The sequence below is a fragment of the Colletotrichum paranaense genome (assembly GCF_030867605.1).
Source record: "Colletotrichum paranaense strain IMI 384185 chromosome Unknown Scaffold_5.1, whole genome shotgun sequence".
Lineage (NCBI taxonomy): Eukaryota > Fungi > Ascomycota > Sordariomycetes > Glomerellales > Glomerellaceae > Colletotrichum > Colletotrichum paranaense.
The window spans coordinates 478568-494995 of record NW_026848963.1 but is presented as its reverse complement, the minus strand read 5'-3'; the positions used below and the strand labels follow the sequence as shown (position 1 = coordinate 494995).

General features: G+C 50.7%; 5 protein-coding genes across 5 annotated transcripts; 2 read left to right on the top strand and 3 right to left on the bottom strand.

The window, feature by feature from the left end:
• Window positions 1–504: 504 nt before the first annotated feature.
• CPAR01_06477 (LysM domain-containing protein) lies at window positions 505–3115 on the bottom strand (the record flags this gene model as incomplete). The annotated part of the gene is made up of 7 exons (XM_060490749.1): window positions 505–1401; window positions 1463–1649; window positions 1714–1830; window positions 1896–2365; window positions 2445–2610; window positions 2664–2915; window positions 2976–3115. The coding sequence occupies 7 exons, from the start codon at window positions 3113–3115 to the stop codon at window positions 505–507; spliced, it is 2229 nt and encodes a 742-aa protein (XP_060349623.1).
• A 1289-nt stretch (window positions 3116–4404) lies between these two features.
• On the top strand, window positions 4405–8236 carry CPAR01_06476 (glycosyl hydrolase family 18; the record flags this gene model as incomplete). Its single annotated transcript, XM_060490748.1, has 8 exons — window positions 4405–4748; window positions 4817–5261; window positions 5342–5459; window positions 5512–5625; window positions 5687–6117; window positions 6174–6780; window positions 6852–7021; window positions 7085–8236. The coding sequence occupies 8 exons, from the start codon at window positions 4405–4407 to the stop codon at window positions 8234–8236; spliced, it is 3381 nt and encodes a 1126-aa protein (XP_060349622.1).
• A 103-nt stretch (window positions 8237–8339) lies between these two features.
• CPAR01_06475 (uncharacterized protein) lies at window positions 8340–10808 on the bottom strand (the record flags this gene model as incomplete). The annotated part of the gene is made up of 3 exons (XM_060490747.1): window positions 8340–8441; window positions 8493–9255; window positions 9469–10808. 3 exons carry the CDS (start codon window positions 10806–10808, stop codon window positions 8340–8342), a joined length of 2205 nt encoding a protein of 734 aa, XP_060349621.1.
• Window positions 10809–13499: 2691 nt separating this feature from the next.
• CPAR01_06474 (uncharacterized protein) lies at window positions 13500–13982 on the top strand (the record flags this gene model as incomplete). Its single annotated transcript, XM_060490746.1, has 1 exon — window positions 13500–13982. One exon carries the CDS (start codon window positions 13500–13502, stop codon window positions 13980–13982), a length of 483 nt encoding a protein of 160 aa, XP_060349620.1.
• Window positions 13983–14602: 620 nt separating this feature from the next.
• On the bottom strand, window positions 14603–15754 carry CPAR01_06473 (uncharacterized protein; the record flags this gene model as incomplete). The annotated part of the gene is made up of 3 exons (XM_060490745.1): window positions 14603–14759; window positions 14811–15137; window positions 15180–15754. 3 exons carry the CDS (start codon window positions 15752–15754, stop codon window positions 14603–14605), a joined length of 1059 nt encoding a protein of 352 aa, XP_060349619.1.
• Between the last annotated feature and the right edge of the window lie 674 nt (window positions 15755–16428).

Below are 16428 nucleotides of genomic sequence, written 5' to 3'. Positions count from 1 at the left end.
AAAAGCCCCAGATTGGACGTGAACCGGCAAAGATCATTAATCATTGTGTGAACTTCTTCTTTGTGGTATACTCTACGGGCTGACATGAAATGTCTTTTCAGAGGTCGGAGAGACTACCTCATGAGATGTGGGGTAGTAAGATGAAGAATCCAGAAGCTCGAACATGGTGGGAGATTTTCGGAGAATGGGAAGGTCTGATCAATAAGAATAGACAAAGAAAAGGCAAAAAAGACATCGGGCTATGTGAATAAGTAACAATACAGCCATGAATGGTATTTTAGTGCGTTGGTACTCATTCTTTTTTCTTGTACGACCATTGTCATTACTTCCAAACAATAAGCACAGTCATTAATGTACTGCAGTACCATGAGCTACATTCGCTTGAGCTTCCTCTCCATTTATCGTTATCACATCAGCTTTAATAGGATTTCAGGTCCGGTATTCAATGTAACCCCAAGACTAGTTCTCTCAGCTTTGGATTCACTGAATAGGACGAACGACGTTCTACTTAGTAACACTAATACAATAATACTCCTGAGCCCACATCTTCGTGGCGCAATTCTCCCCATTTGTTCCCAAGACCGGATTCCAAGCATACAATTGAGCCAAAGTAACTCCATTAGCGCTTGAGAACGTGGTGCAGGTCGCTCCCGAAGGTGCTTCGGCGTATCGAGCGCAGTTAGAGTTGATGCCATCTTGCGTCGGGCCAGGGGCGGCCACAGTGATGCCGACGCAGTAGTACTCGTTGGCCCACATTGAAGACGCACAGTTCTCTCCATTGGAACCGAGAACTGTGTTCCATGCATACAACTGATCGGTTGAAATACTATTGCTGCTCGCAAAGTCGCCGCAGACTACTCCGGACGGAGCCTTGGCAAACTTGGAACAGCTCGAGACGATGCCGGTCTGAGTCGGACCAGGAGCTGTGACTTGAGTAGCAGTCGTCGAGACTGCAGCCGTGGCAGTCGTCGCCTGTGTCGTGGTCGCTGCGGATGATGATCCAGAGACACCAACACAGTAGTACTCGTTCGCCCACATGGAGCCAGCGCAGTTCTCTCCGTTGGCTCCCAGCACGCTATTCCAAGCGTACAGCTGAGCGGTGGTAATGTTGTTTCGAGTGGCAAAGACGGTACAGACGTCACCGGAGATAGCCTCTGCGTACTTGTTGCAGCTAGACGTGATTCCAGTCTGGGTTGGACCTGGCGCGGTTACGGCAGAAGTCTGGGTCGGCTTCCACGTGCCGATGCAGTAATACTCACTAGCCCACAGAGCGGTTGAGCATTCGGAACCAGCAGTGCCAAGGACTGGGTTCCATGCATAGAGCTGTGTTGGCGCAATCGAGTTGCGCGTGGCAAACGCCTCGCATCCGTCTCCAGCAGTAGCACTTGCGTAGTTATTGCACTGGAAATCTCAGAGTTAGTCTCGCATCTTCATGTTGAATATCATCAACGGTTCGTCTTACATTGGTGACAAGCCCGTCTTGGGTTGGGCTAGGGGCTGTTCCTCCTGACACAGGGTTGACAATGTCTGTCGCGGTCGTCGTGGCCGATACGATGCCACCAGCGCCTCCTCGTTGTTGATTTCCGGCATTGGCCTCTGTGCCTAAGGGTGGCGCAGGCAACGTGTATGTAGCGTTGACGCCAGGGGAACTATCCAGGAATATTGGTCAGTCCACTTCGCGATTGTTATAAAGTAGATCAAAATCCTCCCTACCTCATGCATACCCATTGGCCTTCTGTAAGACTGTCACAAAGTCCAAGGATGTACGTATTCCACTTCTTAAACTGGACGATAGTAGTGTCACCGCCGATGGATGCCGCAATACTCGCACTTTGAGGATGATCATTAGCTCTAAAAGTGGCAGAGAATGGAAAAGATTGGTTCGTGATACTCACCACGTCTCGTTGCTTCCAACTTTCTGTAATGTGCACCGCTGAGGAAGACACACCGAGCCTGAGACAGCGCAGGTTTCACTGTTGGTGAACCACTGAAGTGCGCCAGTGCTGACGCCATACTGAGACGATAAGTCATCGCATGACGATGCCTGCCTAGGCTCCAACCCAGGCGTGGACCTCTTGATCCAGTCCAAAGCATTATCTCTCTTTGCCGCAGCGGCAGAGCCAAGAGTTTGACCAACACATGTGGTCGTGGCAGCGACAGTGGAGGTGGCAGTGGCCACGACACTCGTTGAAGATCCCACGTTTACGGAAGACAGGGTCGATGCAGTCTGATAATCCCAAGGCAGTGCAACAGTGAAGTCGGGAATAGTTTTGTTGCAAACGTCTGAGATATCAAAAATCTGATCTGCAAGATAGTCTGAGTAGTCGGTATCCGGCACGAAGATGGACGAGATGCGAGTGTAAAGCTGATTTATAAAACAGTCATTGCATAACTTGATGTCATGTCAGTGAGGCGTACGATGACTTCATAGAAGTCCAACTCACAACATCGTCTTCGTACAGGTTGGCTAGGCGAACATTCGCCTCGGGGATGTCCGTGGAGTTGCCGCCGCAAGTTGGATCTGAGGGATTGGCATCACAGTCGACCCGCAACACATCGGCTCCAACCCACTCCTGAGATTCTGTGAGACAGTATGTGTAGTTGTCGGACCTTTAAACAATCAGCATGATCTTCCAGAGATGGCTTCAGGCAATGAGACTAACCGAGACGGCAAACAGGCAAAGATGAGATTGTCAACAACTCGCTCAGTGACTGTCCATATGGGCACAAGCTTTCCATATGCAGTGAAAGACTGCTCGAAGCAAGGATCAGAGACATTGTAGTTCCACGATCCAACGGCTTCAGCACAGCCTGAGTCGCAGACAGCCGTGAGGTTGTCATCGGTCCACCAGTAGTTCTCTACGTTCATCGTCATCTGTAGTAACGTCTGATCGCATTCTGGAATAGTTTGATTCCTATCTCACTTATGAGCTGATGCATCTATAAGAGGTCTCGGGTGCAACGTAAGTACTTACAGCGCTGCGATGCAGTCTGATGTGACGTTCAGTGACTTGGCGAGCTTATCGCCGTTGATAGCTGGGTAAAGGTTGAAAGAGTGACATGTTTGCAGAAAACTAAGTGCAACGAACAGAAGCCACAATGAGTGCCTCTCCATGATGAAGTAAATTGCTCAGAGAGGCGGGCTCTGTTCTGGTAAGGAATGGACAGACACGGGATTGGTGCTGCGGCTCATCTCATGTGCGAAACCTTCGGTATATGGACCTTGGACTCATTCACAATTGACTGGAAGAGAAAGACACCGACAGATGATCAGCTAGTACGAGTCTCTCATTGATGTTGTCGGCATCAGATTTGGCACTAGTAGACCGGAAATTGGTCTGACAGCAGTGGTACCAAAGTGCTAAGGGAAGTTGCATTAGGCTGCAGGCTGCGGCTTCTAAGTATGGGGCCTGCAAGGAACGCTCTACCCTGGCCGTGTGATATTGAAGCCGAGGAGATTGAAGAACTGCACGCAACGGGACCTCATTCTGCAGGGTTGAAATCCTTGCCGGAGTCGGATGTCCCGCAACTGAGTCGGCAATCGCATCTTTCTTCCTTTACGCGAGCTGCGACGCGTTTTGATAGGTCTGCCTGCTAGTCCAAACTGCAAGGAAAAGGAGTTGTCTCAATCTTTCTTGCCTCCAAGTAAGCACAGCGGCCCGATGCCGTTCAGTAGCCTACGGCACAGCAGTCATCTGGACTCAAAAAGTGGTTCATGTCAGCGGCATTTTCGTGCCGAGGGGAGCCAAGAACGGCCAAGAGTAGCCAAGTCCAGGTAAGCTTTTTTATGACAGGGGCCGGGGGTTAGATGACATTCTCCGCCCAACAAGGCTTGAAGGGTCACATCGCCAACTCTATGCAACCAACCTGCTTACTCCCTGCGGCCGTTGGTCTTGAATTTGGGATGGCTTCGGAAGCAGGTGAGATGATAATTCAGTCAAAAGAGGGTCATTTGATACCAACTCAAGTCAGGCTGACGAGGGATTCCTGCCAAGCCGGTCGAAGCCGCCGAGACAGTCAGATCACCAGAGCCTGGATCGACATGTTGAGGGTGTTCAAGGGTGAGCTTTTAGCAACCTGCAATCCATAAATCTATCTGAAATGGGCGGTATTCGGCGCTTCATGTACCCATAGCATCAGCTTAATCTCACGCTGCATCAAATGGCCCGAGTCGAAATGCGACCATAACCCCTGCAGCCCGGGGTGGATCAGGAGCCAGCAAGCGAGCACGCTGTTGTTGCCTGTTGATGAACAACACGCCGCTTCTCGACTGTCAAGAGCTGAGTTTGGGTTAACACGATTGCAATATTTGTGTCTTGGGAGCTGCCGTTCTGCTCTAGAAACTGGTTCGCTTCGAAGTCACCCATCATTCCAGACTCCAAAGAGTCGTTCAAGGCCACGGGGATGTTTCCACTCACTCTTCTTTACGCCTTTATGGCAGCCATTCCTTTCCTCATCTCAGCCGTTCCTTTAGACTCTAACAATCACGTCGCGCCTATCACTCCTTATTCAATTCCTTCTCTTGAACACCTTCTTACCGGACGAGCCCTTCCGACTGGCACATGCAATGCAGACACTCCATGTGAGAATGCGGCTTGCTGTGGTACCAATGGGCTTTGCGGCTACTCTCCAACAGAGTGTGGCAAGGGCAATTGCACATCAAATTGTGATGCCAAAGCTCAATGTGGACAATACGGCAAAGAAGGCTCTCAGGAATGCCCCTTGAGTGTCTGCTGTTCTGAGTTTGGGTAAGTGATAGAATTGATGAACCTTTACTACCCCATATCAAGCATGCATTCTCTGATCAATAAACCAGGTTCTGTGGTTCTACAAGTGATTTCTGCGGTAAAGGCTGCCAAAAGGATTTCGGCGGTTGTGGAAATGTCACAAGACCATCCTGTTCAGGCAATTCTGTCTCTAAGCGCACAATTGGTTACTATGAGGGATGGTCCAACACTCGCAGTTGCCAAGCAGTTTCGCCGGAGGACCTCAACCTCAACGGATTCTCTCACATCAACTTTGCTTTTGCATTCTTTGATCCACAGACTTTCCAGATTGCTCCCATGGACACCGAGACTGGCAAGCTTTACAGCCGATTCACAGCACTGAAGAAGAACAACGCCGGATTAGAGGCCTGGATCTCTGTTGGTGGATGGTCATTCACCGACCCCGGAGCTACCAGGACAGCCTTCAGCGACATGACGAGCACATCTGGTAACAGGCAGAAGTTCATCTCTGGCCTGATTGACTTCATGGAGCACGTAAGATACCATCAACAGTCCAGTCTGAATAGCGTCATTGGAGGGATTGTTTCCTAAGACTGATATCTATGAACTTGCAGTATGGTTTCGACGGTGTTGATCTTGACTGGGAGTACCCTCAAGCCGACGACAGAGGCGGCGTCACAGCAGACAAGAAGAACTACGCTCTTCTTACGAAAGAGCTCAGGGCTGCTTTTGGTGCGATTCCTATCTAGTTTAATGGCATTTCGGCTCGACTGACCTCTGCCAGGCTCACGCTACGGAATTTCAATGACGCTGCCGACGTCATACTGGTATCTTCAGCACTTTGATCTTGCATCTATTGCAGCAGATGTCGATTGGTTCAACTTCATGGCTTATGACTGTGAGTCTCACTCAATCTCCAACACAATATTACTCAACCTTGGACTAACATAACTTGGAAGTGCACGGAACTTGGGACGCTGCGTCCAAGTTCGTCGGACCTTACCTTGCACCTCATACTAATGTTACTGAGATCGATATGGGCCTCGATCTCCTATGGAGAGCTGGCGTGAAGCCTGCCAAGGTCATACTTGGCCTCGGGTGGTACGGACGCAGCTTCACGCTTTCTGATCCCTCTTGCAATAAGCCCAACGGCGTGTGCCAATTCTCTGGTGGTGCCTTGGCAGGGCAATGTTCGAATGCATCGGGCATCTTGACCCTGCAAGAGATCAATGGAGTCATTGACTACAACGGCGTAAAGCCCGTATGGGACAAGGACGCCATGGTGAAATGGATTACCTGGGATGACAACCAGTGGGTCTCGTACGACGACGACGACACCTTTGAACAGAAGCGCAAGTTTGCCAACTCCCGCTGCTTGGGAGGCACAATGGTAAGTAATACTTATATTCTGCCTAAAGTAATTGCCAAGCTAACTCAGTGAATTAGGTCTGGGCCATGGATCAAAGGGACCAGGGAGAAGACAATGGATTGGCTCCCGCTTCCGGTGTCACCACTGGTCAGCAAGAAGACGCCCAGGAAATGGCTCAAGGACTGGTCGCCGGAGTGTCATGTTACACGACAGATTGCGGAGCGAGCTGCAAGAAGGGCACTAATCCGGTCACCCAGATGAATGGGCAGCCCGGAATGCTCTCAACCAGTGATCGCTGCGACAAAAATAAGTATCGCACGCTCTGTTGCGATGACGGCACGACTATGGGCACTTGCAAGTGGCGCGGCTATCGCGGTTTAGGTCTGTCATGCATGGGTGGCTGTGATGATGAAGAGACCGAGGTCCTCCAGGATACGAACAACCACAGCAAGAATGGCGACCAGACGTGCACTGGTGGTATTCAGAGTTACTGCTGCAAGGGCTTTGAATCAGCTCCAACGAAAGAAGAGCTAGAGGAGGAAGCCAAAGAAAAGGCCGAGGAGTTGGCCGAAGAAGCGGCTGAACAAGCAGCTCTCGACATTGCAGCCAAGGCTTTCTGTCGACTCGCTATTCCTGCTCTCTTAGCACCCTTGGAGTTGATTGAGGCTGCGATCCCGATCATTGGTATGTTCCACGACTTCCATGACTCTTTCATTTCGCCCCTGCATTTCGCATTTTAACCTGAGTGGATCTAGGCGAAATTCTGGATATTGCTGAGATCGCCGCGACTCCAGCCCTGATTCAACTTTGTACCGATGGCATTGAGAAAGAAGGCAAAGCGGTATTCAAGGTTTTCGGCAAGGAACACTCCGTTTCGTTCAACAAGCCATCCAAGACAGTGTCACGACCGCCAAAGTCTACTCATGTATGTTTCTTTCACCATCTTTCTTTTGGTTCTCACACGCAGCCAAATGCTAATATTCAACAGTCACCGGCAAAGACCTCTTCGTGTCCTTCAAACGCGAAACGTGCGGATGATGGGAGACCCTGCAAGAGACAAAAGCGTTACATGACATCTCATCGAACCAGTGAAATTGTAGTCTCGACGAGCAAGCTTCCAGGCAACGGCTACAAGATTCCTTGCAATGGTAATGGGGGCGTCTATCCGGAGGCTTGCAAGAACTACAAGTCCATTGTGGACAATTACCCCCAGTACAAGACCATCACCTGCCCTTACCGCAAGATCGACGACAAGAAACGCCCAATCACAGGAGTCTTCAACCAACAGCGGTCGACAGCCCTCTGGGATCCCGTCATCAATGCGCCTAACGGATGCTCCCCAGACGAATACCCGCCAGCGGTCATGGCACCTGTGAACGATGGGTACAGCTTGCTCACCTCCATGATCAAGGATGGTGATACAGAGGTACGCAGATTGCTCAGTGCGAAGCCACCCTCGGTAGATGGACAGATGGTTCGCTATCTCGATCTGGTCGACAACCGGGAAGCCGGAAAGATCTTCGACAAGTGCCGTCAGCCGCCTGTGGCCAGTGATATGCATCAAACCGTCACCGTCATCAATCCAGATGCCCGAGTGCCCATTGAGTGGCATCTGACAAAGGTGGCACTTTCACGTCTCGTTTGGGAGCTAGACTTTGATGGTCTCCCTGATGACTCTAACGATTACGGTATCGCGAACAACATCTGTGTGCCAACGATCAACGGAGTGAAGCACCCTGGCTACGCTCTCCTCAACGAGGATGACTACTTTGATACGCACGCCGCAGAGGCAGCGCTGAGAGCTACCTGGCCCAATGGTCCGGCACAAAAGCGTTGGGTTGAGCCAGCAGGCTTAGTGGTGGAGGGCGTTAACTCTACCAGGGTGGCAACTCCAGAGGAGCTGCGCGATCACCTTGGCTTCGATGAATGCACAGATAGTAGTTGCTCACGAGAGATTGAGAAGCTAAAGGATGTCGCTAGAACGTTCAGGGACAAGGCCGAGCAGGCGGCCAATTCGCCCGCTGAAGCGCCGGCACCTGAGCCAACGCCTGTCCATGAACACAGCGTCGTCCAAGCCCTTCCTCCGAGCCAACCTGGGCGGTCGTTTGACTCTGATATTCCTATGTATACAGGCATCTGATATGTTCAGATCTTGACTGTAGATTCTAAGACAAATTCACAAACTTTGATGATGTTTGTAACTCTGCTTGTGACGCGCCTGCGCCGCTTGATTGGCCCTTACACTAGATGCTTGCCTTTTTCAACCATTCTGCTAGTTTCCTGCGGCCCTCATCGCCTTTGTAGTCTTGCGGCCATCCGTATTGGACCATGATCTCTTGGAGTGCCTTGGTGAAAAGTTAGTGGGTCCAATCAAAACTAGGTGCGCGGCAGCTTACTCTTGTTTCTTCGGCCCAGTGTCCTTGCGACAAGACACCTGGGTGGTCATGACGGGGAAGGCCAAAGTACTGAAATGTCTTGTACTTGTCGATGATTCCTTCTAGCCACGCCTCCAGTGGAAGAGTAATATCATCACACAATGTCTCTCTCCACATCCTAGGGTCGTCCTTTTCATATCTCCCTGCCGGTTCGGGGTAAACAGCGCCCGTGATGATATACTTAGTCACTGTGCCATCCATTGTGTCAAGTATCCATATGTCGCCGTCCCTGTTGACACTCATAGTGAGGGGAATCACCCAAGCTGGGAAACTTTCAAAGGATTGAAGGTCATGGGACAGAGCATGCAGCCATTTGGGCTTGAACACTCCAACGGCTGGTATCAAAGACACGGCGGTAAGGTAGTTGATGGGAAACGTTTCCGGAGTGATCCAAAGGGGGTTGCCATCAATGTAGGGTAGATGCTTGATTAAGTCTACCACTCGCTCGTTCAGATGTCTCATTCCCGAGGCCGCGAGCGACTCAGGGGTAATCTCTGGCCAACCCCCCGACGGCGCGCGACGAACTAGAGAGGGGTCGATGTGCGGCAGACTTTGGTAGAAAGTCGCAAGAAAGGCGATGATGTTGTCGCGGGAATATCGAGGCTGTTGGCCCGGAAGGCGTGGGTCCGGTGGGAGATCTTTGGGGTCTGGAATAGTCTCCATCTTGGCATTCGTCTTGGCATTCGGGTGATGAGTGATGTAAAAGAGTGATCGGGAGAGAGTGCTTGTTCACTTAAGCAACCCCGCGCATCCTGTAGCTTAGTAAGCCTCCAGGATGATGATCAAAACGTCTCCCCCTGGCCTCCTGTTTGTGGACATGCAGGCGCTTAGGTAATGTGAGAATACAGCTTCATTCAAGGGTGAACAGTAAATGGTCATTTCCTTTCGACTAACACCTTACCTGCAAAAATATCATGGCCACAAACAAGACGCATACTCGGGATATTTCCCTGGCACGCCATAAATCTGACTCATATCGTCACTGAGCATCTGAGGCCCCTTCAAGAACGAGTCCTTCTCCTTGGGAATCTCCTTGGAAAAGAGATGCCTCTTCAGTGCGACATTCCATGCAAAACTCGAATGTCCCACGCCTCCAAATTGCGCCGCTCCCAACATGACCAGAAAGTCAATCATTCCTTTCTGGTCCCACGTCAACGCATCTAGCCTCTTGCGGTTCTTCCCCGTCAGCAGGTCCTGCTTCGTCACGACCCGCACCCCGCGCGGCACAGCGTCTTCCTCGAGCATTGCCACCTGTGTCTCATTTCCAGACGCGACGTACATGACTGATAGACCCGCCCGACTCGCCTGGTCAAAGAACGCGTTCGTCTGCTTGCTGTACTCGGACCACTCCCACGTCGGGTCCGCTGGATTCCAGTTGTCTAGAGCATCCTTCTCGGTGCGCAAGTGCGCGCCGAAGAAACGTTTGTTGATGCTGAGGATCGTAGCGCTCGCGAGCTGCCGGACATCCGCGCGGAACTCCAGGATGGTGCCAAAGGTGTTTGCGAAGACCTCGCCGTCGCTGTGGATCGGGTACGTGAGGTACGACCGGCCGAGGTCCACCATCATCGGGCCCTCTGTGAGGCGTCCGGTCGGCGCGGCGTCGGTGGTGTTGTTGATGTCTTCCAGCCACCGGTATAGTTGCGACCGCCACTTTTGCGGGCGCTCGATGCCCGTGCTGGCGATGTGCTCCTCATCGACGAGGGATTCTGGGAAGAGGCCGAGAGACCATGTTCGCGCTGGTCCAAGGGATTCGTAGACCTCGTCGGTGTCGTTGTAGAGGCGCAACTGTGGGCACGAGAGGTGCAGCGAGTCGATGAAGTGTTGCCTGTCGAAGAGGTACTCCATCTCCTGCCGGCGCCCCGTCCGGATGTGAGAGATGTCCGAGTCGTTGCGCTTGAAGATGCGCGGCATGACCAATGAGCCTCCAGCCAGCATCGTGTATCGCACACAGTTCAAGATCGAGTTACGGATGTTTCCAATCCCACCGACATTGTTGTCGCATGTGAACACAACTTGCATCGCCTTCCCTGCATCCCACTCTGTCCTGTCGCAAACCCCCCGGATGACGTCTGAATTGACCGGCTCGAAGTCAAAGATGTCCTGATGGGCTAATCGCGGAATCCATGGCACCATGCTCGAATCCATGCCGACACGATCGAGGCCCAGCTGCTCACGGAATATCCACAAGAATAGGAAAAAGACGCCCACTGCAGCTGCATTGGCGAAGCGGCCGAAGCGGCCGAAGCGCCGTTTCGGGTACCCTCCGATAATGCCCATGATGTGGTTATTGTGTGTAGACTTGCGATTCAAGCGGCCTTTAGAAAGGATCCCCATGGGGAAAGAGAAAAGGCTTCGGGTGAGGTTTTGAGAGATTTCCTCCGAGGGAGTGTTCATCCCTTGTATGCCAGCGCTGCGTTCCAGAGTATCGCCCAAGGGTTGTGACTCACCCCTTTCATGATTAGAACAGACGCGTTGTTGGTAACTTATCGCGTTTGTCTCAATGAACATATATGGTTAGCTTAGTTGTCGCTGTCGTAGATCCCACCGCCGTCACATCAATAGTTCAGCCCCAAGCGGAAGCTAAATCAGGCCGCTCGGATATTGCGGAATTCGGAGCCGGATAGTCCTTCAATGAATTTCAGATGAGCGAAGCAGCAAAATCATTGCTCTTTATTGAGTTTTGCCGGGAGAACTTCTTTCTGGAATGCCAAGAGCAGACAGGTGTAGTCACCAGCATGTCACCCCTTACAGGAAAACGGTCACATTCATCCCTTACGTCCTACCTCATAGATGCTGCGAGACTAATCGCATCCAATTCGAGATCAATGTTGCAAGGAAACCTGGCCAGGCTAAGCCCAAACATGCGCTTTCAATTCCGAAGGGAGGGGCAGCCAGCATTGTCGTACAAAATGGATCTGTTCATTCTCACTTACACAATGCCTTCAGCTTCACCAACACCAAGACCAGATGACGAAATCGTCGCACACCAGCCTCGGAATGAATCCCTGCCAGCACATGCGAACAATATCCTCTGTTTACAAGAGAAGCTGGACTCGTCAATCAATCTGGAAACAGTAATTGAGACCTAGAAAACATTCGATGCATGACGTCTCCTGATGCTTGCGGAGGTCAGATTCAAGTTTCCTAGTTCACTCCAAGTTCGGCCACTTTTGTGCATCATTCCTCCTTGGGCCTCAACTTAACGTTGGGCCTCAAATGAATACTTGATCGGATTGATTGACAGTGCAGTGATGCCAAGCCCTTTAACCAGTGCCTTCTGGGATGAGCATATAGAGAGTCGCTCTAACCTGCTCGACGAGCTTTTGGGCAATTCAGAGGACAATGGTGAGTGTTTCTATAATCATTCAATGCTGATAAGTCAGTAGTAATGTACTGAGCATTGATCGGCTGATATGTTTCATTAATTTCTCGGAAGAAAGACGTCGAAGGCGTCGAGAACTGGCTCTCCTCCCATCCATGCGCCGTCAGCCCGTCAGAGAATGTCTTCATCAGCTAAAGACACGATTCGATATACTGTTTGCTTAGTATTTAGCAATATGTCACTCCACCTTCACAAGACGAAGCCCCTGAAACGAGCTATCGAGCGACTGCCTGCTTCTGTTGACTCGTTTCGGCCTTTAAGATGCCGTGTCAATGGCTGCGTGCTTAGGCCCGGTCACGTTGCACACGCCGATGCTGACTCGAGAACCGGAGTGGAGACTTAAATGACCCGGAGCTGGTTCACAATCGCAATAAAAGAGTCGGAAGTTGGAAATTCCACCGCGGTGATAGTTACAGCCAGTTCCCTTGTGCGTATGGCACAGCTGCGGTCAAGTGTTCCGATCTGGTGTTCGTCTTGGGCGCTCTCGGCGTGGGAAGCGTCTATGTTGCATTGCTCCTTGCCTGTGTTTCGAAAGTGGCCGTCGCGGAGCCAGTCGACATATTTCGAGTCACAACCGCGCGTGAGTAGCTTTCGGGACGCCCTTTTGGGTTTTGCTTTGTGATATTCTGACAATGAGAATCCCGGCGATGTTGGTGATGTGGTCTTCATGCATGTTGCAGATAGCCCACGTTAGAACTTGGGCCGTCTTAGTGTCATATGCATGCAGCTTTGTTTACTGGGTACCTTTAGTGAGGTAGGATTTCTCTGCGGTCTCGATATAGGTGCGAACACCGCCTATCGGAATCAATTTGATGCCAGTTTCCCGCACTTTTTGTCATCACATCAGATTAGTCAACCGGTGTCAAGAAAGATATAGATGACTTAGTCCAGGAACATCTGCCTCGGTATCCACTCCCGAAACCTAGAAACCATGCGCTACCGCGGGCCTTGCTCGGCACTGTGCCGATGGGCTGAGGATCGTCACCAGGGGACCCCATTCTTTAATGCTTCCAGAATCGAGCTCATGCTTCGTCTGTTGCACTTCAGATCGTTCGAATAGACAATCTTGCAGGATTGAAGTATACGATCGGACACTATTGCAACACAATTCTGAGTTCTGAGCGATTGAGGGGTCGATGTTCTCTCAAGATAATCGTTTCCTTCGAGGCAGCACCAGAATGACACTGAGTATTCGAAATCCAAGTAATCCCGTCGGCTTTACAAATAGGATGTCATGAGTAAAACGCTCACTCAACCATTGGTCATTCCCTAATCCAACTGCGACTTCCCAGTTCTGGTCCTGGCCAATGGTATTGAGCAGGGATCAACAAGGGTCTATAGTAATAGAGTTTCTTAGCATTGAGGCACATGGCGCAGTTTGGATGAACTCCTATCAGTGTTACAACCTGCTATTTCTCCTACCAAGAGCCATTTAATCTATCTGATTATCGGCATTTCTTTCCTCTACAGTCCGCCTCGTGTATAAGATCATTCTGATCGACGCCCTCGAAGACATCGCTCTACGCATCTACCACACGGAAAAACAAAACACGTCAAAAGATCGCAACACACAAAAACACAGCACAATGCGTACATCTTCATTACTCGCTCTCGGCGTCAGCGCCCTCGCCTGGACAACAAGTGCCCTCGCCCCGCGTCAGGGCTCCGCGCCGTACTGCCCTCCTCGTCCGGCAACATCAGAACAGCAAAAGGTCATTCTCGGAGAATTTATGCAAGCCTTCTACGAAGAACGAAACGCAACCAAGGCCCTCCTGAACCACGTCGCCGAAGACTATATCCAACACAACCCCGGCGCTCTCTCCGGCCGCGCGAACTCTCTTGCCGTCCTCGAGCCTTTTATCTCTCCGAACACGGTCAACTACACCATCATGAACAAGAACTTCCAAGACAACATCGCATTCATTCACTACCGCATGGATCTCGTGGGTGGAGGGCAGCCGTTTGCCGTGGTGGACGTTTTCAGATTCAACGGGACTTGCGTTATGGAACATTGGGACGTGGCGCAGCAGCGGACTGCCAACTCAACGAATCCAATTGCTTTATTTTAGACCATGCGGGAATTACTACGTTCATGACTGTCGGCATATAGAGAATATCCAACCACCAAAATTGGCTTATGCACTTGCGATGAAGCTCGTTAACTCTCGACTCACTCGCCCTCGAACGATACTATGCGTTCTAGAGAGGCCAACTGACTGCACCGCCCGCAAACTCGTGATACCTAGTTCGATCTCGTTGGACACTCGCTACCTTGCTTTACCTCTTCCTTCGGTTCAGTCACTATTTAGCAATCATCGCGGGCCATTGATATCAAACAGGTACCAATGCTGCTCGTCACGTACAATACTTTGAGGAACTCGTCCGCCAAGGCGAGGCCCGAGAGCCGAGAGCTGGGGAGAGCCGTGAGGGTTTCGATCTCCGTGCCGGCTTGATTGCCGGAAGAGGAAGGTGGGAACGGATAGACAGCGGGAGGACGGGCATGTATACTTGCTCCGAGTCCAAAGCTGCTGCCGGAGTGTACCCCTATTACATGCACATGATTTTGCGTGATCTCTAACCTCCATGTCTTCTTGAATCAGACATAAACGCATATCTTCCCATATCACCCAAGAATGCCCACAACGCTTCACAATTTGACGGAAAGACCAAAAATGACATGTACGAACATTCATTTCCAGTGAGCTCGTGTTTTGTAAAGCTTTGCGATTTGCCTTTTGGAGGTGTTTCTGCTCCTCCCTGTGAGACCCTGAGCTCCAATGACAGTCGTATTGTTGACGTCGAAACAATTAGTCGTGACGCTACCGGCACAAAGATCGTAGAGATTCCTTTTTGTGAGATCGCAGTTTTTTCTGTCGACAAACGAGACAATGTCATACCCGACTGAGTTAGGGTGTTCGCAGACCCCCCGGGCCGTCTGACCCGGTATTCCAGTCAAGACCTGGTTGTCAGGATCCATGTCCGAGCCTTGTCTCTTGCTCAAGCGTGTAGAACGAGTTCTCTTCATTCGATACTCCCTTTCCGATTCACCCTGCTGTTTGTATACGTGCTTATGGTACTTGAAGCGATCCAGGGCTTCGGTAGAATTTTCATCTGTGCCTTCTAGTTTCGGATTGACGGTGTCCTTGTTGTACTTCAAGACTGGGTAGAAGAATGGGAAAACGCCGTCTGGTATGAGATGCCGCCGAAAAGAGTACCGAGGTGTGCTTTTACACAGGTAGCATAACTCGCTATTTTACAATCTCTACTTGTTAGGCGAAAGCAGCATGTCTCTGAGGTGAAAACTCATAGCCCTGGCGTTGAAGTTGGGATGAGAGTGATCTGAGTCCAACCATACACACTTGGTCATGAGGTTATCACACTTGAACTTCCGTTGGCTGTAGTACCATCCTTGGTCGCATTTGTATCCAGTGTCTGCATTGACCGTCCCACTGAGTTGGCCGTTGGAAACTTGGACCATCGCAATGCATGTTGCGTCGGTATCGTGACTCAACATGACATATTGGGGATCGGATATCTGCCCGTTGTTCTCATTATTCGGTATCTTGACGGTTCGCTCGCTGCTCTGGGCTCTCTTGTCACCTAGCTTGGTGCGGTATCGTCCTATTCTGTTGCCATTGTCGTCCCAAATGGCAACATCAGGAAAGACGCCGCCAGCATCCTTGAGATCGCCTCCTGCTCCCGTCACCACGGTCACCCAAATTTCCGCGATAGGTTTCTCGGAAATGGCTTCTTTGATGATGAAGGCTACGGGCATAAAGGTTCCGACATTATTGAGGGTGAATTCAAGGTGAGTGTTCACCCATGTCGTCAGCAGTGCCATGGCAGGCCCAGGGGCCAAGTCAGCAGGATTGGCAGGTTGGTATTGAGTCGTACCAAGAGCTCAAATTTATTGACTGCAATGAGCCAAAATGCTATAGAAGAAGATGGAAGGTTTAATTCTCGCAGTTTTGCAGGAAGTGTTCGTCTTGGACATACTCATCGAGTATTAATCTGGTCGATGAGACCTGGGAGTACACGAGGATTGCTCATGCTCAATGGAAGGTCTTCCAATTTCCGTCAAAGAGAGTTACGTATCATTGCGGATTCTATGATACGATCTTTCGTTACGCGACGGATTCTGTATTACGTGGTAAGACAACATTGAAGTGTTGATTGCAATCGGTTTGCCGGCCACACTAGATAGGGTGCATATAAAACTGATTGTCAAGAAACTTGCATGTCGATCTGCTTCAATGAACCCCGCATCGTGTGACACTCGAGACACTTTTTGTTGAAGGTAGGGGGCTCTACTCTCCCTTTTATATCACCAGAGCGTGATGTGCCTTTATCTACGTATTTAAGTGTCGTGCTAAGAGACTCGTACACATACTGCTTTGAGTTTGGTGCCTAGAATGAGTTCACTCTGATGTGAGAGATCGAACAGGCTTTTGCTGGTGAGTCTTGCTTGTCCCCAAAGCTAGTGGCACATTGCGGACAAGAGTGAGACAGATTTGC